General features: G+C 35.9%; 1 protein-coding gene across 1 annotated transcript in view; it reads left to right on the forward strand.

Annotated features, from left to right (window-relative positions):
* The window catches only part of LOC150102940 (glutamate receptor ionotropic, NMDA 2B-like), a 275940-nt gene extending 252199 nt beyond the window's left edge, over positions 1-23741 (forward strand). Inside the window, exon 16 of the mRNA XM_090398014.1 lies at positions 23576-23741. Coding sequence (XP_090254140.1) covers positions 23576-23741 — 166 coding nt within the window. The remainder of the gene's footprint in view (positions 1-23575) is intronic.
* Positions 23742-24638: the final 897 nt, after the last annotated feature.

Genomic DNA, 24638 nt, shown 5'->3' on the forward strand with positions numbered 1-24638 from the left:
AAACCAGAGCGATATTGCTTATAAGAGAACCAGAGCAACTGCCCTATCAGGCCATGTCCTGTTTTCCATAAACACGAACAACGAAAGCCGCCAACATGAACTAAATTGGACAACAACTTCAAACTTACACATTTGCCATGATGAGGTATAACGCCGCATTGTAGAGTCAAAAGAAATAGCTTGGTATCTTTAACATATATATATATATATAGTTGGTATCTTTAACATATATATATGTTAAAGCCTATGTATTAAAGGCAAGAGGTCACTATCTAGACTGGTTTCGACTTTTGTATAGGTGAAACAGGCTTTAAAATTTAGGCAATCCCGAAAGTTCGCCCATCTCAGGGTTGCTCCACTCAGTGAGAGGCTCGTCCCGTCACGGAGACGAACTTCTCAGTATTGGCTGTACCCAGTGGCAGGCTCACCCCACCACCAAGCAGAGACATAATCTCACTCAAAGACAGGCAAAACCCTATCCCCAAGCAGAGACTCTCGCAGCCAGCCCCCCACCGGTTTCGACCTTTATTGAGGTCTCATCAGTGGAATCCTGGCTTAGAAACACCAAGATTTTTATTTATAGGGTAAATAAACTGGTAGCTGTTCACAACAGTTATGAACATTTTTTTCACAAATCAGAAAAAGATGAACCAAAAACAGCAACACATGTTTTATTGCTGAAATAAAACACATGTTCTATGGCTACCCCACCGTGGGCCAAAACAGGCCAACCCATGATAAAATTTTAAGACAGACAAAGCTTCCCAGGGTCTAGTGTAAGATTACATATCTCAATCACTCTTACGATTATAATTTGTGGAAGTTTTTACTCGATCCCGGGAGAGTTCCCGTCCTCCCCCACTTCTGCAGACTCACATGACTCTATAACTGCCTTTTTATCGATGTATGTAAGTTTTGAGAGAGAGTGCATGGTGCATTAGATCTCATCTTAATAGGTCCCATGCAATTATTTGCAGGATAACTTTGAATACTTCTGCATAGAGTGGAAGAACAATCTGTTTGTTTTAGGATTTATTAGAAACAACAATGTAGGGAATGCTATATTTGGTTAGTATATTTGGAATACTCAGAGATGAAATTATATGAACCATCATTTATAAGACATGTGTGAGTTAGCAAATGAAAGGAAAGAATAAGTGTGAGTAGAAATGCTTTCATTAATGGTAAACGAATTATTAATAATTAACATTTGTGATATGTGTGTCCTATATGTTGCTGGGCAGAGCGAATAGCAGGATCCCATAAAGTACAGACATGAATAAGTGAATTTATGATGGCATAATTTAAAAAAAGCTTATGAGGAAACGAAGAGTATGGCAGGAATAAATGCAGTTTGATTAAGTTAGGCAGCAAATCATTTCTTAAAATTTGTTGTCATTGTTATGTGTATTTCTCTAGTTTGTATATAAATATCTCTCCGTTTTCCAAGAATTTTTCTTTTGTTTACTGTGACATAACATCTGCCATTATCAGAATTATCAACACTTTTGGAAACCTACTTTCAGTGTTTTGTTTTGTGTTTTTAATATCAGCGTTTCGTCTGTCTTATCAATCTCACGAATGCTGGTATTATTTTGTACATCAACGTCTTATAATACACACAATATTCATTTTTATTCAGCAATTCATATTTTCTACTGTCTTTTCTTTCAGAACACCAGAATAAAAATGTCTCTACCGCATCAAAACATTCTGCAACCTCAACATATGCTATATTTCACAAGCAAGAGAAACATTTAGGTTTTTTCTCCTAACATCCGCTTTCAAATTTTCAGTTCCAGAAAACCTGTGTAACAACTGTTTGTAATACAGCCATTGGATACAGAAAGTGCTCAACTCATGACAAGTGACAACTTTCAATTGGTTTGGTTGACACGATAGCCAATCACAGCCACTAAGTGCTGGGTCAGCTGTCAATGTTATGTCACCCAGCCTTGCATTCTGAGTGGTTTAAAAATACTAGAAGGCTTAGAATTTGATCCACTATGCCCTCTTTACTTCTTTTGAAAGGGCTCAAAGGTATATGCATTTTGAAAGTATACCCGGGCTATTAAAGCAAATGTGATGCAATGTTTACACGTCGAAAAGTGCCCTCTTCATGAAGCAAGCAATGTAGCATTAGTATATTGTGTTTAATTTTAGGAATCATGCAAAGTCTGCAAAGATTAGGGGAGTCTTTAACGGGAATAAATGCAAAAATATAATTATTCAAATTAAGTAGATATTGAATCCAATATTATTTCGTAGGCGAATAGGGAAACTAGAAGGGTTTCTTTCCGAATAATGAAACTATAAACGTTTCGGCGGATCCAAGCGTAAGCGAACCTTTCATGATAGGGGCAACTCGTAGTAAAGATGGAGTGGGCTCTGATCACTATTCTTAATATTTCCCATAATGTAAAACACACCTTTTAGCAGACAAGTATAATGTTATACATTATGGGGGGGTCACTACTCAGACCGGTTTCGACCTTTGTATTTGTGAAGAAGGCTCTAAAAATTAGGCGATCCTGAAAGATAGCCCGACTCAGCATTGTTCCTCTCAGTGAGAAGGCTCACCCCATGACTTTTGTTGAGGTATTTTTTTGAGGTCTCGTCAGTGGGAGCCAGACCCAGATGCAAATATTCAGGTGAAGTCCGTTAGGAGTTGTGTTTTACATTATGAGAAATACTAAGGATAGTGAACAGAGCTTACTCCACCTCTACTACGAGTTGCCCCTGTCATGAAAGGTTTGCTTACACTTAGATCCGCCAAAACTTTTATAGTTTCTATATTCGACACGAAACTTTTGTTGTTTCTCTATTCCGATTTGAAATAATGTTGGATTCAATATCCACTTAATTTGAGTAATTTTGCATCACCGACGTGAAGCCTTTTGGCTCTTTATTTCAGAAAAAATATAATATCGGTGATACTGATATTTCGTAGATGAGCACCGCCCACCTAGTACACCCAGAATATTCGCCTCCGATATATATATATATATATATACAGGATGTTCGGGATAAATTTGACAGTTTCGTAAGGAAAAAGAAAATCTTCTTTGTATCTATTAAATTTAATGAATTGACAAAAAAACATTACAGGCAGAGTTAATTACAATACTATCAACAAGATTTACTCAAAATAACCACCATTAGCATCGATCACAGCTTCAATTCTGCTTCGGAACCTCGAACAAGTTGATGCTACAGTCTCCCTGGGAAGGGCCGCAAAAACTGTTTTAATTTTATCCATTAACTGGGCTTTTGTATTACTGGAAGTGCGGTTGGTGTCGTTTTCAACTGGGCCCCATACAAAATAATCCATGGTGTTAAGGTCTGGGGAGTTTGGAGGCCAAACATTTGGACTGGTGAAGTCGTAGAAATTTTCAGACAACCATTTTTGACTTTTCCCAGAGGTGTGGCAAGGGGCCGAATCCTGCTGCCATACATACGGCCTACCATTGGCTACCCTTGTTATCCAGGGCTTGACTACAGTTAGCAACTCCACGAACAAAGCCCGAATTCCAATGCCAGGGTTCTTCAACTCCTGTTCCTGCAGATTTGCGAGGAATTCTGCTGTACGAACGCAATCAGATCGTCTGCTAGGGATCTTTCTTCTTGCTACATCCTCGTAGACACCATTGCAAGTCTCTATTTCATGCCTGATTCTTTTTACTGTATTCAGGGAGCATTGGGCAGCAGTCGTAATATCCTTATTTTGATGGCGGGCACGAATCATCATGATACAAGTTATTCTCTTCCATGATTCAGGTGGGTTCCAGCTATCCATCCTTTCTGACATCTTGTATATGACTGAAGAAGGGTCCAAACTTTTAAATGAAGAGAAGTGTGTGTTAATACATGTAACTTACGGAAAAATATAATTAATTATAAATATGTCAAATTTATCCCGAACACCCTGTATATATATATACTAGTGAAAATACGAGTGGTAGTGGTGGGCGGTAGATATGACGTTGGTGAAAATGCGGTTCACTGTGGTCGGTGGATTGAGATTGGTGGAGATAGAGAGTTGTTGAGTAGATGCCCTCTATCGATATGTTTGATAGAGGGCATCTACTCACCTCGTCATGTTATAATAATAAAATATATATTATGCTTTTTTGCTTTTTTCTAGTTAACGTGTAGAGGCGAGTACACACGCCCACTGTTTACCACTGCATGAGCGCTGTCTAACTTTTTTGAAGTGTGGGAGTTGGATTTGGATATGGCGAGTTAATCGATATAGTTTGCTGAGTTATCCTGAATTTGTTGTGCAGATAATTTGTATTGCTATTCCAACTTTGGTCATCATCGAAGTGCAGTCCGTCATAACCTGTTGTTTTCACCTATGTTATGGTTGTGGTTTTAGGATCAGCGCTTTGTGTATAGGCGGATGAATGTGTGATAATGAAAAGATCAGTTTCTATGAGTAGGGTCTGGGGTTTTTTGAATATCATTAGCTTTGTTTTTTCAAGGTTTATATACATATGCAGTTTTCTGTTAACTACGTAGTGATGGGATCGATGTTGTGTTGCATATTTCTGTAAGCTATGTTTGCGTTGTTGTGATTGAATACTATGGCCATTTCGTCAGCGTATTGGAAGATTATACTTTTAGGGCAAGATGGCTAATATCATATGCGTATATATATTAAACAGAATGGGAGATAGAACAGCTCAGCTCCTTCTGTCCCATACATAATCACTCCCATACATAAATATGGAAAGAGAAATTATATAAGTAATTACAGACATATCGCCGCATTTTAATCTAACGCAGCGTTTATTAGATGTGTGAAAATTTCCAGGAGTATTTCTGTTTCTTTATTTATTTAAAAGCCATTTTGTTGTTTTTAGATTATTCAAAATTTATCAATGTATATGAAGTTTGCGATACGTAATACGATTTGGTTGATTATAGACAATGTGACGATGGGTCTGTAATTACTTATAAAATTCCTTTTTCCATATTTATGTATGAGAGCGATTAATTCAGTCTTTAGTGTTTCAAGTGTGGGACCCGTTTACGAAGATTTTATTTAACAGTTTTAGTAGAATTAGTCATAGGCTACTTGAGTGTTTTCTGATGTCTTTTAGTCTGAGTTCTATACGTGGTCCTTTGTTAGTGTTAATTTGTTGAATTGCAAGTGACAGTTCTTCTTTTGTTACTGTGGGGAACCACAATGACTGGGTTGCTTGTTGTGTTAGTGGAGACAACAGTCTAGTTGCCTCTTCGTTTGTTGTGGATACGTCTGTTAGTATTAAAATATCTATGTTGTCTATAAGAGATATCTTACTTCAGATAAGCTTGTAGTATAAGCCAGTATTTTTCAAAGCTCCTGATGCTGATATGAAGAATGGATAGTCCTTTTTTGTCTGGGGGGGGGGTATTCACTATTCACTTGTTTCCATTTTGTTTTCAAGTTTATAATGTGGCAACACAACTTGTCAGATTCCATGATTACATGATTACATCTGCTTGGTGGTCTGTATTCACGTATGTTTGCATGTTGCTCGCTTCTTTACAATTCATCAGTGTTTCTTTTAATGTGGCAACCTATGGAGATTTTCTACGGATATTATTTGGATTGGCTTTGCATCTTGTGTCTTTTTAAGGAATATTTTGCTGTCTCTTATTCATATAAACTTGTTATTGTTTTCTGTTTTTACTTTCATTATATGATTTTAATAGTTTCTCATAATATGGTGTTAGGTACCCTCACAAGTACTGTATATTGGATTATTGTTGTGATTTCTGTTCAAATCCTTGACTACTGTTTTTTTTAATCCTGCTAGCTTTTATGAAGTTAACTTTTGGCTTGCTGTTAGTAAGTCACACCACAATAGAGGGGGGGGTCAGAAAAAACCTTCTCTTTTCCGTTTTTGAGGTAGTCGATGAACCTGCTGGATATCTTATGATTCTATGGGAGCGGCAGTTTAATCATTCTGTCTTATCTGAATTACCATGTAAATTAAATGTTCAGTAGCAATTTCTAGGAGATCTATGAGGAGATCATTTTTATACTGTTGTTAGTTTAGGAGTTCGTAATGTTGTTTTAAAGAATTTAGTTCTTGCCTAGTTCGATTGTCTATATAATATTATGCTGTCTTTCTGTTAACTCTTTAACGCTGTTTTTAATTTTTCTAACGGTTCGTGTGTAGAGGCTTAAGTGCTGTGAGGACATCATGTTGGAGGCTTAATGGATTTTTTACAACAGTCTAAAGGAATTAAAATAGAATTAATACTTCTTATATTTCGTCCTAGTCACTAGGACATCTACAGGGATTACAAAACAGATTAATGTAACATGCACACACAAATCTTACAATACTAAGCCAAACCACGTGGGTGACACTAAAGTCCTATCTAGGTGGAGCGCCCTCTAAGGGCGGTAGTAGGTGGCCTGGAATGTAAGGTGGGCTCTCTGTTGATGAGTGTTTCCCAAATTTTCGGAAGCTTAATGCAACCGTATTTATTAAGATTTGGTTGGTTTTTGAGAGCTGCTGCTGCTGCTAAGAAAAGTCTCACTTTCTTGAATTTGCTGTGATGGAGCATGGTAGTTTTCTTCCATGATACTCTGTGGGTGGTGTCCAAAACATGGGCAGCCAAGCCTGAATGGCCATAGTTGTGTTTACAGATGTAAGACTTGTGTTCCTCCAGGCGGATGGATGCTGATCTGCCTGTCTGTCCAACGTACGCCAGCTTACAGGAACAGGGTACTTTGTAAACTCCAGGCAGCGAGAGAGGAGGGAGCTGACCATTTGTAGAACGGATAAGGGTAGCAAGTTTGCAGTAGGGCTTATATGCTATGTGTAGGTTGTACTTTTTTAGTATCTTGGCTATTTTTTCAGATGTGCCACGGATGTAGGGTATGGTGATGGCATTTTTAAAATCTTGTTGACGAGAAGGACGGGGAATGGGAGAGAAACTGATTATTTTTTTGATACTGTTTTCGCTGTAGCCACAACACAATGTCTTTTAATCTGTATAGTTTGCTTGCTGTTATCCTAAGCTTAGTATGTAGGTAGTTTGTATGGCTATTCCAACTTTGATCAGCATCGAAGTGGAGTCCTAGATAGGGTGTTGTTTTCACCTGTGTGATGGTTGTGATTTTAGGTTCTACGCTTTGTATATAGGAGGATGAATGTTGGATAGAGAGATATTTAGTTTCTATGTGCAGGGTTTGGAGGTTTTTGAATATCATTAGCTTTGTTTTTCCTGGGTTTATATATATTCCGTTTTCGGTTAACCAGTTAGTGATTTGGTTGATGTCGTGTTGCATATTTGTGTGAGCGATATTTGCATTGTTGTGAATGGATACTATGGCCGTGTCGTCTGCGTACTGGAAGATTTTACTTTTTAGGGGAAGTTGGCTTATGTCGTGCGTGTATATGTTAAATAGAATGGGAGATAGGATAGGTCCTTGCAGTACTCCACAGGTTACATGTATCTCTTTGCTGTATGCTGATCCTATACGTGTGGTGTGCTTTCTGTTTTTCGTGTATGCTTTAAACCACTGGAGTAGACGACCTCCAATTCCGATATGGGTTAGTTTCGTTAACAAGGTTTTGTGTGTTAGTGTGTCAAATGCTTTCGTTAGGTCAATGAATACCATTAATGTTATTCTGTTTTTATCCAATGCAGCGTTTAGTAGATCTTTGAAATCTTCCAGGTGTGTTGCTTTTTCTTTATTTTTTTGAAAGCCATATTGTGTTTTGGGTATGATTTGAAAATTTTCAACGTATGTGCAGAGTTTCTGATGCACGATGCGCTCCATGATTTGGTTGATTACAGACAGCGTGGCGATGGGTCTGTAATTACTTGTAATGTTTCTTTTTCCCTGTTTGTGTATGGGTATGATTAATGTACTCTTCAGTGTTTCAGCTATGTGTCCCATTTCGAAGATTTTATTTAACAGTTTTTGTATAACTGGAAGTAAGTTGGTCGAGTGTTTCTTGATTCCGTCTATCTCCCGTCCTTTGTTAGGGTTAATTTGTTGAATTGCCAGTGATAGTTCTTTTTTTGTTACTGTGGGGAACTACATCGACTGGGTTGCTCGTGGACCTAGTGGAGAATGTTCGTTTGTGTGAGGAAGGGTTGTTTCTTGTAGCTTTTGGACAGAGTTCACGAAGTGCTGATTAAAGTTGTTTGCCAACTGTTTGAGGGATTTGGGGTCGCAGGCAAAGCTGTGTTTTATTGTTTCTGAGGCAGTGGTTCTGTGTATATTGTCCAGCATTTCATTAATCAGGTGCCAGGTTTCATTTATGTCATTCTGAGCTGTTGTAAATTTGTTGCTGTAATAGTTTCTTTTTGCCGTTCTATTCTGTGTTGTTAGGAGATTCCGTTTTCTTTTGTATTCAGCTTTTAAATATTTTAAATACAAGTTTAAGATTATTATATACAGCTTCAGAAGGATCAAAAGATGCTATCTGCATCCAGTCTGTTCTTCTGATTTCATCGTGTACTATTGTTTCGTTTAGAATGCTATAATACTCTTTTGTAGTCTCAGTGACTTTTATGGGTTCTGGTTCAGTGTGTAACTGCAATGCTGTGAAATAATGGTCTGCCAGTTTGCATGTTATGACGGCTACTGTGTGCCTGTTTGGAGGGGCCCTTATATTTATATGATCAACGCATGATGAGGTTGTTGTGTTTCCGACTATGCTGATAAGAGGTCTAGGTATTGTTCTGTGTTATTATTTATGTTCCTAATGTTTATATTAATGTCTCCTATTATTGTCAAGTATTCTGAGAGGCCTACTTCCGTGGCTGAAAGCCATCTGTTTAGTTCTAGGAATTTTGTGGTGCTTAAGTTGGGTGGTCTGTATATTGTTGTTTAATATCAGGGAGTTTTCCTCTTTGATGTTTTTAATTTCGATGCATATGTTTTCTGCGTATTCTAATTTATAGTTTATTTCTGTTACTTCTAGTCTATGTTTGGTAAATATTATTATACTACCGCTTCGTTTTGTTTGACTGCAGTGTTTGTGTTGTTGGAAGTGTGGCATTTGGTAGGTGGATGCCTCTTCGTTTGTCGTAGATACTTCAGTCAATATTAAAATGTCTATTAATAATAATAATAATAATAATAATAATAGTAATATTTTGTTTGACAACAACAAAGTTTGATATCCTCATTACAAATACAGAATAATTACAAATAAACAATTCAAGCAATACTATCACAATTTCTGTTCACTACTAATATTTAGCTGGAAATGTCAAGTAAATAAATAAATAATAGTAATAATAGTTTTTTTGTTTTATTATCATACAGAATACTTACATATATATACAATTAAATATATTATATTGCATAAAAAGATTCAATGTAAATGTAGAGTACATTAATTTGTGTGTGTGTGTGTGTGTGTGTGTGTGTGTGTGTGTGTGTGTGTGTGTGTGTGTGTGTGTGTGTGTGTGTGTGTGTGTGTGTGTGTGTGTGTGTGTGTGTGTGTGTGTGTATACATACACCCTCTTTCCAAAAAGAAACCGAAATTTTCGAAAATAGAAGAAACTATTGGCGCCACCTGTTGTATCTTTTTATTGTCGAAAGAGTCAACCTTCATTAGTGTTTTGTCAACGGTATATGGCATGGCATTTGTTTCATTAGAAGCCGAGATATAGTGCCAAGCGTGATAGTGTGTTTTGACGAAAGGTCGGTCGTCACGATATTCTTGCCGTACGCGACGAATTCTCGCTTTCAATCGCTTCAAAACTACGATATAAAACTCACCATTGACGGTTTCTCCAAACGGAACAAATTCTTTGTGGATAATATCCTTGGAATCATAGAAACAATGCATTGTCTTTGCTTTTGACTTCTCCTCTTCTGGTGGTCTCCACTCAGCATTCTGGAGCTTTGTTTCGGCTCATACTAAAAACTCCAGGATTCGTCACCAGCAGCAATCATTTCAAGGAAGTCTAAGTCCTTACGAGCGGTTTTAATGAGGTCCTCGGAGTGTTAAATTCAATACATTTTTTGGTGTTCGGTCAACTTGTCGGAAACATATCGTGAATTCAATTTACGAAGGCCCAAACTCTCGGTCAAAATGTTGTGCACAGTTGATTTTGGAATCCCCAATTCATACTCAATCAATCTCAAGGACGATTTTGGGTTTTCTTTGATGAAATCACTCACTTTTTGGATGTTAAGTTCGCTCAGTCCAGTTTTTGGATGTCTTCCTGAACGTCTCACGACCACTTTGCAATCGCTTAAACCACTCGATAACTTGAGTATGGGATAAGAATTCATCCCCGTATGCTTTTAGAAGCATTTGAAGGGTTACGGTAAAACTTTTACCAAGTTTAACACACAAGTCAATCGCAGCTCTCCATTTGAAAAATCATTTTACTACCGTTCGTCAAAACACACTGTCACTTTTGGCACTATAACTCGGCTTCTATTGAAACAAATGTCAAAAACAGTTGACACAACACTATTGAAGGTTGCCGTTTTCGACAGCAAAAGGATTCGACAGGTGGCGCCACTAGTTTCTTCTATTTTCGAAACGTTCGGTTTATTTTTGGACAGAGGGTGTGTGTGTGTGTGTGTGTGTGTGTGTGTGTGTGTGTGTGTGTGTATATATACTGTATATGTATGTTAAAGATACCAAGTAATTATTTAAACTTGGTTTTAATCCTCTTTCCCAAGGAAAGAAACAGTCAAGAAAGTCAAGTTTCCGCATGCACATAGTGCAAGTCTGAGGCAACTCGTGGTAAAGGTGGATTAAGGTCTAATCACTTTCTTTAGTATTTCCCCCTAATGCAAACCACATCCCTTTGCCGAGATGTATGCATTAAAGGCAAGGGCCGCTACTACCTAGACCGATTTCGACCTTTATTGAGGTCTCGTCAGTGGGAGCCTGAGATTATATATATATACATATATTAAAGATAATAAGCAATTTTATAAGCTAGGTTTTAATCCTTTTTCCCAAGTACGCAGACAAGTATGTCAACTTTGTGCCTGCACCTAGTGCAAGACTGAGGCAACTCATGTAAGTAATGCCATACTGAGGCAACTCGGGGTAAAGGTTTAGTAAGCTCCGATTTCCGCTAATGCAAAGCACATCCCCTTGCGGAGATGAATGATGCTATGCATTAAAGTCAGGGGCTACTCTCCATACCGGTTTCGACCTTTATTGAGGTTTCATCAGTGGGGGCCACACCTAAAAATGATAAGGTTGAAGTAATGCAGAGATTATATGAATTTTACCTAAACAAGTTGCCACAAGGTGCTCTGAACCATTTAATAAAAATCTCAAGATGAGAGTTAGATGTAGAAAGTTTTTTTACCTTTGGTATATAGTATATTTACGATACCAAGCAATTTTATAAGCTAGGTTTTAATCTTTTTTTCCAAGTAAGCAAACAGAAAGTATGTCAAGTTTGCGCCTGCACATAGTGCAAGACTGAGGCAACTCTTGTAAGTAGTGCCACACCGAGGCAACTGTTACAAGTAGTGCCATACTGAGGGAACTCGTGGTAAGGGTGGAGTATATATATTATGGTTACCAAAAGTAATTTTATAAGCTTGGTTATTTAACTCCTAATCCCATGTATGCAAACAATTAAGTAGTTCAAGTCTAAAGATGGTATAACACCAGGGAAACTCATTGTAAAGGTGGGTAAAGCTCTGATCACCATTCTTGGTATTTTCCCATAATGTAAAGCACATCTCACTAAAAGATTTACCCACCTTTACAATGAGTTGCCCTGGTGTTGAACCATCTTTAAACTTGAACTATGTTTCAGGCGCAAACTTTATTGTTTGCATACTTGGGATTAGGGGTTAAATAACCAAGCTTATAAAATTACTTGGTAACCCTAATATACAGTATCCCCAAGTTTAAAAAATTAATTACATATATATATATATATATATATATATATATATATATATATATATATGTAGAAAATTGCTTCGTATTTTTTAACATATATATATAAGCAAAGTCCGTTTTCAATGTTCGCTTATAATTCGAGAACGAATCGGCTGATTTCGATGATTTTTCACCAATAGAGGATTTTCCAAAGATGGTTTTGTCCATTTTCATCGATGTACTCCTCTAGATTACTGAGTGATTTTTTTTACCTCTTTCCCTGCAGTTTAACAATATCTGTCCACTGTCATTTTTTAGATATTGTTAAATTCTATTGTTATAGTTATTTCTATTATTTCGTTATTACTGTTGCGAGATATTATTACAATTTTATTATCATTAATTTCTTTTGTTATATATTATGATATTACGTCTTTCGTTAAGTTTATTAGAGTTTTTAATAGAGTTTATCTATTAAAAACTACCAATCATAGGTATAAAAATAAATATTTTTATTTTTATTTCGAATATGCCACGGCAACTACATATGAGACAGAGAGACAGAGGGAAATTGAAGTTTCTTGGAATAATAAGGAATGGTGTTTTTTCTCTTTCAATTGTAATATAAGATATTCCACTGATTCAACAGTTGTGGTTGATGCTATGTCTGTAGTATATCATAGTACCGATTGAATGGAAAGGTGATCTAGATGAAATCATAGTTCCTCCTGAACCAATATTATTACTCATTACAATGGAACATTCACAGTCTCGTCAATTTATTGAAAAAATCGAGCTTACTTTTCCGCATTTAAAATGACATCATTTGTTGCAAAGCAGCCAGTTGTAACGGGGGTTCATGCCTACTTTCAAGGTGCTAGTTCAAGTGTACCATTTGGCTGGAGGTTTCTTTTCCGTAGAACCAAATGATCATAAATCTTTACAAATTTATTTTCGTTTGAAACCTACACAAACAAGCAGGTTTTCGTTGTAGACAGATCACAATGTTGAACTCAAATATTATATTTGATTTACAAAGTATGTTACATCAGCATAACACACACATATATACGTGTATATGTAAATATACACGAATATATATACAAACTTAAACGTTTGTGTATATAATAAAAATGTGAAACAACTAAGACGACATACATGCAAACCATGTACTGACACGATATCATGCAGTCAGATTCAATGTGCCCACAGCTAATGACGTAGCAATTGTCATTACGGGACAAGAATTCAATCTCACAGACATAATCTTACATAGTCGCGACGATAGAATGAAACGGATATGCGAGTCCCGTACAGCCTATGATGCATTCCAATATCCACTTTTATTTTGCAGAGGAGGGGATGGATATTGCATTGATATACCACAAATGAATCCAGCAAGTGGATAACCAACAAATAGAAAAACCGTTTCAGCAATGAAATTTTACGCGTATCTCATGATGGCATGGATGGAAAATTCAAATCCTTCATAGATATGGTCAACTCATCAATTAGTACTCAGTTGTCATATATGCTAAAATTGAGTCCGAGCGTCTCACATACATAGATTTAAAGCCAAGTAAACTTCGAGTAGAAAATTATATACATCTCCACGATGAATTGCGGGTTGATGAAAATGCTTTAACCTTTGACTAAATTAAAATATTGCCTACTTCTTTCTTGAAAATCCCCGTTATTTCGACGAAAAGACTCAGGATGCAATGGCAAATAGAGCATACAGTGGCAGTGACGTTTTCATTACCTGCAATAGTAATTGGCCAGAGATTTCTGATAATCTGCTATCCTGTAATTAAAACTTATGACAGAAATGACCCCATTGCAACTGTTTTTCACGGTAAGCTGATGAAATTGATGAATCTCTTCACAAAGCACAAGATTTTTGGAGAGTGGGGGTGCTATATGTATTAAGCAGAATTGCAAAAATAAAAGAGATGGCAACACGCTCGCATATTAATTTGACTCGAAGATAAAATCAGGAGTCATGAAATCGGTTCCATTATAAGCGCTGATATACCTTCTCCTCAATGTGATAAAGAGCTGTTCCATATCCACTACATAGGTCAAATGTACAACATTCGCTGTAATGTTGGTTCACTGCAACAAAAATCATTTTTCGGAAGATATATTACACCAAGAAGATATCTTGCAATGAATGGGATTGCTATATGAGCACATATAGATTTGGCTCAGATATCAAATCAGGAATCATGAAATTGGATCCATTTATAAGTGTGAGATACCTTCTCCTCGATGTGACAAAGAACTGTGTGATATCAAATCAAAACTTGTGGTGCACAGTTCATGCGGACCTATTCATCCATATTCACCGTACATGAAGTCAGGAAAGTGCACGAATAGATATTCAAGATCATTTATTAATGAAACTCATGCAGGTGAGGATGGATATCTACGATATCATCGACGTGCTCCTCCCTTTGGGGGCCGAATTGCTAGCATACATAATAACCAAGGAACTTTGGAAATAGATAATAGCTATATAGTGCCTTATAATCCAGTTTTGTCTGGAACTTTTAATGCAAATATAAATGTTGAAATTTAGAGTGCAATTGAAATTTATGTGTACAATTGAAATTGCATGAGAAAATCCTCACACAATTTCAATGATCTGATCCTTGGAATTTATTACGTCGGCACAAACATTCATTAACTTCAGATCAACCTAAGTTTTTTGCAGTTTTAATATCAGGTAAAGTGTTTTTATTGGATTCTCCAGATGGTACTTGAAAAACATTTTTACTAAATTTGTTATTGGATAAATTGAGAAGCCAAGTTGAGAAGCCAAGGTAAAATCGCTCTGGCTGTGGCATCCTAGGTAATAGCAGCTACTCTATTGCACGGTGGTCGAATTGTTTATTCCATTTTCAAATTACTACTTACAAATGTGACTAATGATACACTTATGTGCAATATCAAAACAAAATAATTTGTAGAAATTATTAGAAAAGGTTTATTTGATTGCTTGGGATGAATATTCAATGTTGTCCCATAAAACATCTCTTGAAGCGATCAACTGAGAACACTCAGGAATATCAGATCAGACGATCGAATGATAGGTGGAATAACGTTTTAATTTGCCAGTGATTTTCGAAAAACACTGCCCGTCGTATCCCGCGGAACCAGGGCGGAGGAAGTGAATGCCTACCTTAAGAAATCGTCAGTATAGCATGGTATAGAAACGTTTTCCCTCAAAATCAATATGCGTATTCGCCTACATGAAGACTCTAATGCACATTCCTTCTCAAAACTTGTGCAGTGTCTACCGATCTAATGCGAATATAAGAGAGAAGCACGTGCTTGGTTCAGGAAGAGAGCTATCCTCGCTCCTCGAAATGACGCAGTGTCAATAATAAACAAGTTGGTTTTTAATAAGGTTAATGGATCTGTCAGCGTTTAAAAATCAGTAGATACTCCTTTGGATGTATACGAAGCTCATTTTCCCATGGAAATTTTTAAATTCGCGCAATTCATCTGGATTACCCTTTCATAAAATTAAATTGAAAACAGGTATTCCTATTATGTTGCTCCGAAATTGTCCATGATGATGATACTTTTAATGTTATTTACAAACAAATGTTATAATGCTCACAATTATACACCATAACGAAAGCACCAGCGAAGCAGGAGGGCTTAGCTTAAAACTTGTAAAATATATCAATGGTAAGTATGATGATGATAATGGGAAATTTGTAAGTAGTTATGAACAGTGTTACATTTTGTTAAGATAACTGATTGTGTTGAAAGTAAAATGGATGAAATATTGCACCGCAGGTATTACTAAATGAAATATTTAGAACTAAAAAAAATGAAATCAAAGAAAACTATGCAATGGCGATTAATAAAGCCCAAGGACAGACTCTTAGATATGCGGATTTAGATTTAAGAGGTGAATGTTTCTGACACGGCTAGTGATATGTAACAGGCTCTCCAGTTGCAGTAATGCTCTCGAGTTAGCAGTCTACGAAGACACATCGAACTGGAGTGAATTAGGCGTTCTAATTCGTCCTAAAGATATTTGATGGTGTTGAGTTCTAGACTCTGAGCCGGCCAGTCCAGCATTTCAACATTGTTTTGTGGAAACTAATCTTGCATCTTCAGTGCAGTATGGCATGGAGCATTGTCCTGCTGACAAATGAAAAGGTCACTGCCGAAGTATTTGAACAGTATGGGATGCGTCAAGTTGTCTAGTATGTCTAGGTAGCCATATGATATCATACGTTTGAGCTGTCCAACAACGTACCAAGCTAGATCTGTCTGGAACACCTGCATATTATTCCCGAGCATTCAACAAACTTGATAGTTGGAATGATGCAGTCCTGCCGGAACCATTCCTCGGCCAATCTCCATATCGAAACAGAACTAACAGAGTGAAACATTTGGAAGCGTGATTCGTCGCTCAACAGAACCCTTTTTACATCATCTACATCCAGGACGGTTTGAAAGACATCAGTCCAACCGTAGTTTGACGTTGAAGGAGATGATATGTCGCTTCTTCACAGCTCTGCCATGATAACCTTAGGCATCTAAGTCTCTTCGGACAGTTTTCGTGCTGACAGACGTCCCTGCAGCAGTTTCCAGGTTGACTGTGAGGTCCGCAGATGATGACTTGAGGGATCATCGAATATTCCGAGACAAAGCTCTTCGATCTCGTTCAGTGGATGTTGGTGGCCTGCCAAGGCTGTGGTAGCGCGATCTACGAATGATATAAGCGGCAGTGGATTTCGGTATACTGAGACAGGTCACAGACAGAAAGTCACTATCACAGCTATGTCACAGACGGAAAGGACGCTGATGTGAACTCAAATATCATCCTACGTTTGGAAGTCTGTCATTTCAACTGAGTGTGGCATCTTGAGTACAATGCAAAGCGCAGCATATTTCACCTTTTATTGCATGTGATAAGATCCGAAATTTAAATGGAACGTAAGGTGTCACAATAAGTTTGCAACATACTGTATTTTCAAAATCATTATCTTACTTTATTATTATAAAGCGTATTTACATACATACAGTTAAAATAGATGTTATTTTTCACGAAAACAATTTTACAAATTACTGGGTACTTTGCTTTATTATTACATTTTCTGCTCAATTAAAAATACAAAGAACGTTCTTTTTTAATTAATTAATTAATTTATTTATTATTTATTATTATTATTATTATTATTATTATTATTATTATTATTATTATTATTATTATTATTATTATTATTATTTCTATTGGTGTTTAGGATGTCTCCCTCTAAGTTTGTGCTGAGCTATCTTGCGGAAATTATTAGATTTTCGTGGTGGTTTTGTTTCCAGTATCCATAGCGAGACAGGTTTCTATTTAACCGTTCATATGTACAGTACATGCACAGATGCATATACGAGTATATTAAGTTATATACAAGTGCATTTTTCCTAGTTAACGTGTAGACGCAAGTACAACGCATCCACGGACAAACACTGTATGTGCGCGCTTTAAATTTTTTTTGAAGGGAAAATGGCCAGGCCTGTTTGTGTCCTTTTTTTTTTTTTTTTTGGTGTTTGAAAGGAATTTGGTATTTTTCGTTATGGTATTTCTTTAAAAGTAATTTTTCTCTAATTTTGCATCTCGCTACAATATAGCGCCCGTTTCAATTCTTTTCAGGTCCCTAGGTTTCTCTTCTCGAATGGCAGCATTTTGAACATGTCAGGTGTGTAGAATCTCCGGATTCTACATACGTGATTAGTTTGTTGACTATAGTGCTATCGGATTTGTTGTTCTATTTATTCTGTAGGTTCGACTGAAGTAGTGCTTTAGCATAACTCTGTAACAGGATACGTGTTTTACCTCAAATATTTGGTATTCTGTCATTGCACCTCATAGGAGTGTGGAATCTCTTTGTTTCCAGAATACCAGTTTTAACATTTTGTTTAGCACTGACTTTAACATAGCAACCTTCGCAGATGCGTATGAGGTAAGTGCATATCTTATAATGTTTTCAGATAATGCCTCATAGATTCGTTTTTTTTTTTTTTTTCTGTAGGTGGTAGCAATGTCTTTTCATCGATTTGCTTTGCTTGCTATTATCCCGAGTTTGTTGCGTAGAAAATTTTGATGGATATTCCAACGTTTATCAGCATGGAAGTGAACTCCGAAGTAACGAGTTATTTTCACCTGTGTGATGTTGTAGTTTTATGATGGTAGAAGAGAGAGACATTTAGTTTCTATGGGTTGCGTTGGGTATTCTATTATTGTTATTGTTACTATTATTATTATCATCATTAACTTGGTTTTTTCAGGGTTTAGATATATATGCGCTGTTCAGTTATCCGTTTGGTAATCAGATTGATTTCGTGTTGCATGTGTGTGTTAAACTGTGCTAGCGTCGTTGTGAATGGAATGTGTGTCCATGTTGTCTGGATATTGAAAGATATTACCATATACGGGAAACCGTTTATTGTGGTGTGTCTGTGTGGATATGTTAAACAGAATGAGTGGAAGAACAGCTCCAGATGTTACAGGTAGCTGTTTGCTGTACGTTGATCCTATAAAGATGAACAGCTACAGAATTTGCAGGTAGCTCTTTGCTATTTACCGATCTTCTATGTGTAATGTGCTTTCTGTTTTCCGTGTATGGTTTCAACCACAGGAGCAGACGTCGTACGAATGCGCCAAACTCTTTTGTTACTATCTTATGTTTTCATCTATTCTGTTTTTATCTAAGCAGCTTTTATTAGGTAAGTGAAAACATTTCAGGAGTGTGGTTATTCCTTTATGCTGTTGAAAACCATGTCCTGTTTCGGGAATGATGTGGAATTTTTTCTACGTATGTGCAGGGTTTGCATTCCACAGTGCGGTCCAAAATTTGGTTGATTACCAACTCTGTAGTTACTTATAATGTTTCTTTTTTCGTGTTTAAGTATGAGAGTGGTTAATGTAGTCTTCAGTGTTTCAGGTATTTACCCTGTTTGAAATATATTACTTAACAGTTTTAGTATAGCATGACATAGCTTAGTTGGGTACTTTTGATGTGTTATGATCTGATTCCGTGTATTACTTGTGTGTATTATGTAGAATTTTATTGATCACGTGGCAGGTTTCCTTCATGTCGCTCTGAACGGTTGTTAATTTGCTTCTATAATAGTTTATTTTGCGATTCTAATCGTTTTATCTAAATCGTTTTATCTGTTAGATTATTCTGTTTGCATTTGTATTCATCTTGTAATACTCTATTTTAGGCGATTTTAATATAATTTATTATTATCACTGACCGAAGATGCAATAAACAACACAGAAATTAACGCATACAACATAAATAATTATCAAACCTACAACTTATATAGACCAAAAAAAAGAGGAGGTGGCATTGTGGCATTTATCAAAGAAAAATACAATGTGACAGAAAAACAAACTCACTTCGAACGTGCGGAAAAACTAATTTTGGAACTCACAAATAGCCACAATAGTATCAAATACACAATAAACACAATATACAGACCCCCAGATAATAATCCACTCGGTTTTCTTCACGAGTTAGAAACATGGCTAAGCGGCATCGAACCGCGTACAACGCACAGGTTCATCCAAATAGCAGATATTAAGATAAATACTCTTGACCACGCTTCTTCAACCACTAACACATATCTTAATATACTAAGTCAGTACAACATAAACCTTACCATTAATTCCCCAACAAGAGAAGAAATACTCAATAACTCACTAACACAATCATGTATAGATCATATCAACATACGGGCACCCATCCATACATATACATCATCAGTAATTAACGTAAAAATTGCCGATCACTATTTTGTCTCAACTTCGTTTTATTACGTTTCCTACTCCCCCTGGCATCACCACAAAAGTCGACAAAACTCGATCATACTAAAGAGCATTGTCGAAAACCAAGTAAAAAAACACAGACTGGAATTCCCTACTTAAAATAAATGATCCTGTAACATTATACGAGAATTTTCAACTATAGTTCACAGAAATATGCAAAAAAGCAACAAAACCTACACAAATGAAGCGACAAACAGACAACAATCTATAAATAAATGACGACATACTAAATATTATTACTGTAAAAGAAAATATATGGAAAAAAAAACTTAAAACGTCACCCAGTAACACACATTTGCAAACCATATACAACAACACAAGAAATAAACTAACAACAAAACTTCGTACGGCAAAAAGACGCTGCTACTTCCAAAAATTCATGGAATATAACGAAAACATTAAGCAAACAATGGCTACACTCAATGAATTAATAAAAAAGAAAATTTCAGCACAAGATTTTATTGCAAAAAGCTTCGGTCAGGACACAAACCAAGAGGAACTAGCAAACTCATTCAACCATGCCTTCACGAGCAACATCACACAACTCAAAAAAGACAAACTTCCAACGATCAACATAAAAATACCGACACAATGTCAACAACAAACGATGTATTTTCCACCCATAACAAACCAGGAACTGAAAGAAGCAATCCTACAACTAAAACGAAAGACCGCTCTAGGAATAGACAAAATAAGACTCACAGACCTTATAACACACTTTGAAAAAATAAATCCAATACTTTTGAAACTCGTGAACATAATATTCGACACAGGCATTATTCCACAACAACTAAAAACTGCAGTAATTACGCCAATACACAAACACGGCAAAAGAAACGATACTCAGAACTACAGACCAATAGCTACACTACCAGTCATCTCAAAAAGTCTAGAAAAAATAACACACACCAGACTACAGAACTATTTACAGAAGTTCAACATCATCTCACAAAACCAATACGGCTTTCAGAAAACAAAAAGCTCCATTACTTTATTATAAGACATCGCCGATACAATAAACAAAGATCTCGACATAAAGAAGTACGCCATCCTTATACTGATGGACCTAACTAAAGCATTTGACACACTTGTACATGACATACTACTCATCAAACTATACTCAATAGGTATACGAGGAACACTGCATACATGGTTCAAGAACTACCTCTCAATCAGAACACAAGTAACAAAAATAGGTACATGTCATAGTCGGAGTATATAAGTAAAACACGGTGTACCTCAAGGTGCCATATTATCACCTACTCTATTCAACATATACATTAACGATGTTCATAACACATCCATAAGAAGTCAAATATTTCAACACGCAGATGACACTGCACTACTAGCAATCCACACAGACATTCACTCAGCTCTCTGCAAAGCACAACAAGACCTGAACGAAATCACAACATACTTCCACGAAAACGCAGTTCTAATCAACGACACTGATAATACACAACCCAAGAATCATACGCCCCGCATCACTATCGATACATTGTCACACATACCGCTGAATTAACAACAAAAATACCTGCCAATGTTCTGAAATCAAACCTATAACACACGCAAAATACCTCTATCTGTATATAGATTCCCACCTTAAATGGACAAAACATATAGGATACCTACACACCAAACTCCGGGTCATCGCAGCTAAACTCTTCCAAGTTAAAGACATTATTCCACCCAACATAAAAAAACTCCTATATCACGGTATCTGCGAATCCCTACTCAGATACGGACTAACAGTGTATGTAAATACATCAAACAGCCACCCAACAAAATTAGAAACACTACACAGGAAAATGTGTCAAGTGTACGCCTTACACGAAACAACCAATATCAGAAAAGCACATGACCATACACAGAATTCTGAGCATTAAAAACCTGGAACACTACATGACATTAATAAGTATTTACTTCAACATCACCTATCGAAACAACAGAGACACGTATCATATAATACGACCTACAACAACTCTCTACATCCCCACACCCTTCAACAACTCATACGGTTCTTTTGTGAGATCAACTCAGATACCCACGCAATTCAACAAACTACCAAGAAAGTTAAAACACGTAGATAACTACAGAACATTAAAAAACGAACTCTGGAAAATATATCAACAAAGTTAAGAAACCATTAATACTAATATGCACATCACAAATCGCTAGCATCCAATGCCTACAACATACCATACATAAACAGTAGCAACAACACAAATAGTGAAGACTAAATCCCACTCTCTTCAGAAAAGTTAACCCAACCTTCGAAGTATACCTACTTCGAAGTATTAACTTGCCTCACTCATCTACAAGAAATCCTTATAAGCAAATGCAGAAATTTGTATGTATAATCACTCTTTCTCAAACTTAAAAAAAAAAATAATAATAATAATAAAATAAAAATTAAAAATAATAATAATAAAATAAAAAATAAAAAATTATACAAAAAATTCTATATAATCTTCATTGTTAATATTAGAAGAACATGTGTTGTAAATACATAATATAAAGGCAAAAACGTATTATTAAAATTTTTAATTGAAATCCAATGTAGGAATTGCCACACTTAGTGCTGAACTCTGTAAAATTATAAGGTGCAATATCACACAAGATGCTTATTGCATGTATAAATATTTTAGCAATCAATAAATAAATACATATGAAATAAAAAAAAGAGTTGTTATTATTATTATTGTTATTATTATTATTAATGTCTGCAATAATGTGGTTTCTACGGTCGATTTTCTTGAGTTTACAGGACGAAAAACCCGAGTTTCTGGGAGGAAAAACCTGCTTGCCCGTGCCAGAGATCGACTAACTCGGGAACCGGTCGAAAAAAGGCTTAGAAAAATTTCCTCTAGTCGCCGACTAGACTCGAAACCAAGTCTTCCTTCGTGCCGTCAAGCGCCGTGGTCGACAAACGCCACATCCACTGAGCTACACATTTCAGACATTAAATATATTGTGTTAGGGTTAGGGACCACGAGATGGCGGAACATTTGAGCCGTCTCTCTTCACTGAGTACCGCTTAATTAGTGATAGCCTTGGGCTATCTATCTCTGAATGGTACCAGTGGAGATAGAACTGCCCACTCAGTCTCCAAAAGTTAGATAGTGCTAAATGGCCTCGCCTACTCCCCGTATACGGGAATAAAAAGGCGTTAGCTGATTTTTATTATTATTATTATTATTATTATATTGCAAATGCTGATTTTAAATAACAAGCTGTCCCTAATTCTAGCATATAATGCTAGAATATAATATGTGCATTGCATTTATAAACAACCGAAAAAATGTAACACATTCGATAATAACAGATATTAATGCTTGTTTGTTGCATTCGATGTTGCATTGATTATATTACTGTCTATGTTTATAATTATGCCAAAATAAAAGATAGCATGCGTTTTACTGATACATTTTTAAATATTTCTTATATTCTCATTCTTATAACAAAAAAATCATAATCTTGTGGCTGTATTTTAGAGATTTCGAATTACTAAATTAATTAGACGTTTGAAATAAATAAATTATTTATGGAATCATCTTGCAATAAATTTGGGTGAATATGCGACTTGATCATCCGATGTGAAAACCATTCTACTCATTCTGAAGTAGCTTGAAAAAAAGTTCCATGAAGAAAAGCCTGTAGAGCGTACTGCTCATTCTTGAAAACTTTTTAACTTCGTTACTTTAAGAAATATAAGTTTCTAGCATTTCATACATTAAATAAATGTAATATAAAAAATAAATATTTACTAAATATGTGAGTTGATTATCTTATCATTTTGTTTTGCTTAAATCCGTGACTATTTTTATTTCAATATGAGATAAAGCATGTTATTTACAACACTTTTATATAATAACTTATTTTGTTGTAGATCCTGGATGGGAAGCCTATTCAAGTCAAGAGATATGTCGCGAAATATTTTCACTACCAACGAAGCAGAATCCATGGTCCCCACATCATCTCTTCACCGTTACACCCTTGGTTGCTTTCCAAAAACATATATGACTGAGATTGCAGAAATAGAAACTGTGCTCTAGGTACTTAAAGCTAATTCAGTATATGTAATCATTTTTATAACACTTATAACATCTTATATTTTGGCATTTCGGAACAGACATTCGAGCCCAACATTCATGAAAACATATAGCGTGCATTTTGTTTACATATATATATTGTAGAAATCAGGATGTCTAATAGAGAAGACATTCATAAATAAAGAGAAATAGCGAATATAAATGCATTGCATTCTACTTATGCCATCAGCCTTTTCATAAATGAAATAGCTGTTAGAAAATAGATTTACATCTCAGAATTCCCTTATCCAAATTACTAAATTAGAATATATCCTAATCATTCAAATAAAATTCAAGAATCTAATATAAGATAAAAAAAAAACTTTTGATTTGCGTGTTTCATTGAAAATTATATACACGACGTGGAGCAAATTTATCCTAATTCTGTGTATATTGCGAAATACACAGACTTTCAGTAACATATCTAAATATACTAACATTTGAAACGCTGATTGTGTTCCCAGAATCATTACATTTCAAGATAAGTATTGAAGAAATCTCAAGTACAGGCATCGCAGCACTGGAATTCTTTAATTAACAGGCGCCACTACTTTTATTTTGCAGACAGGGATACATTTAATAATGAAGGACATATAAGAGATGTAATAAGGGTATGATGATGATGATCTGATTAAATATTCCCTTTTGCTAGTAACAACTGAGAGAAAGTGTGTGTGTGTGTGTATGTCTGTGAGTATGCTTGTACCTAATAAGATATTTGGAGCTTCAGCGTTATGTGCATGGAAACACAAAAGCAGAATCCGGAAATTGTATTGCTTTTCTCAAGCATATAAAAAAGGTTAAAAGGTCAGTTACACTAATACCCATAACAGCATTATTATTATTACTACGTGATACCGC

The sequence above is a fragment of the Typopeltis vanoorti genome, chromosome 9 (genome assembly GCF_054136105.1).
Source record: "Typopeltis vanoorti isolate ZY-2024b chromosome 9, IOZ_Tvanoo_1.0, whole genome shotgun sequence".
Classification (NCBI taxonomy): Eukaryota; Metazoa; Arthropoda; class Arachnida; order Uropygi; family Thelyphonidae; genus Typopeltis; species Typopeltis vanoorti.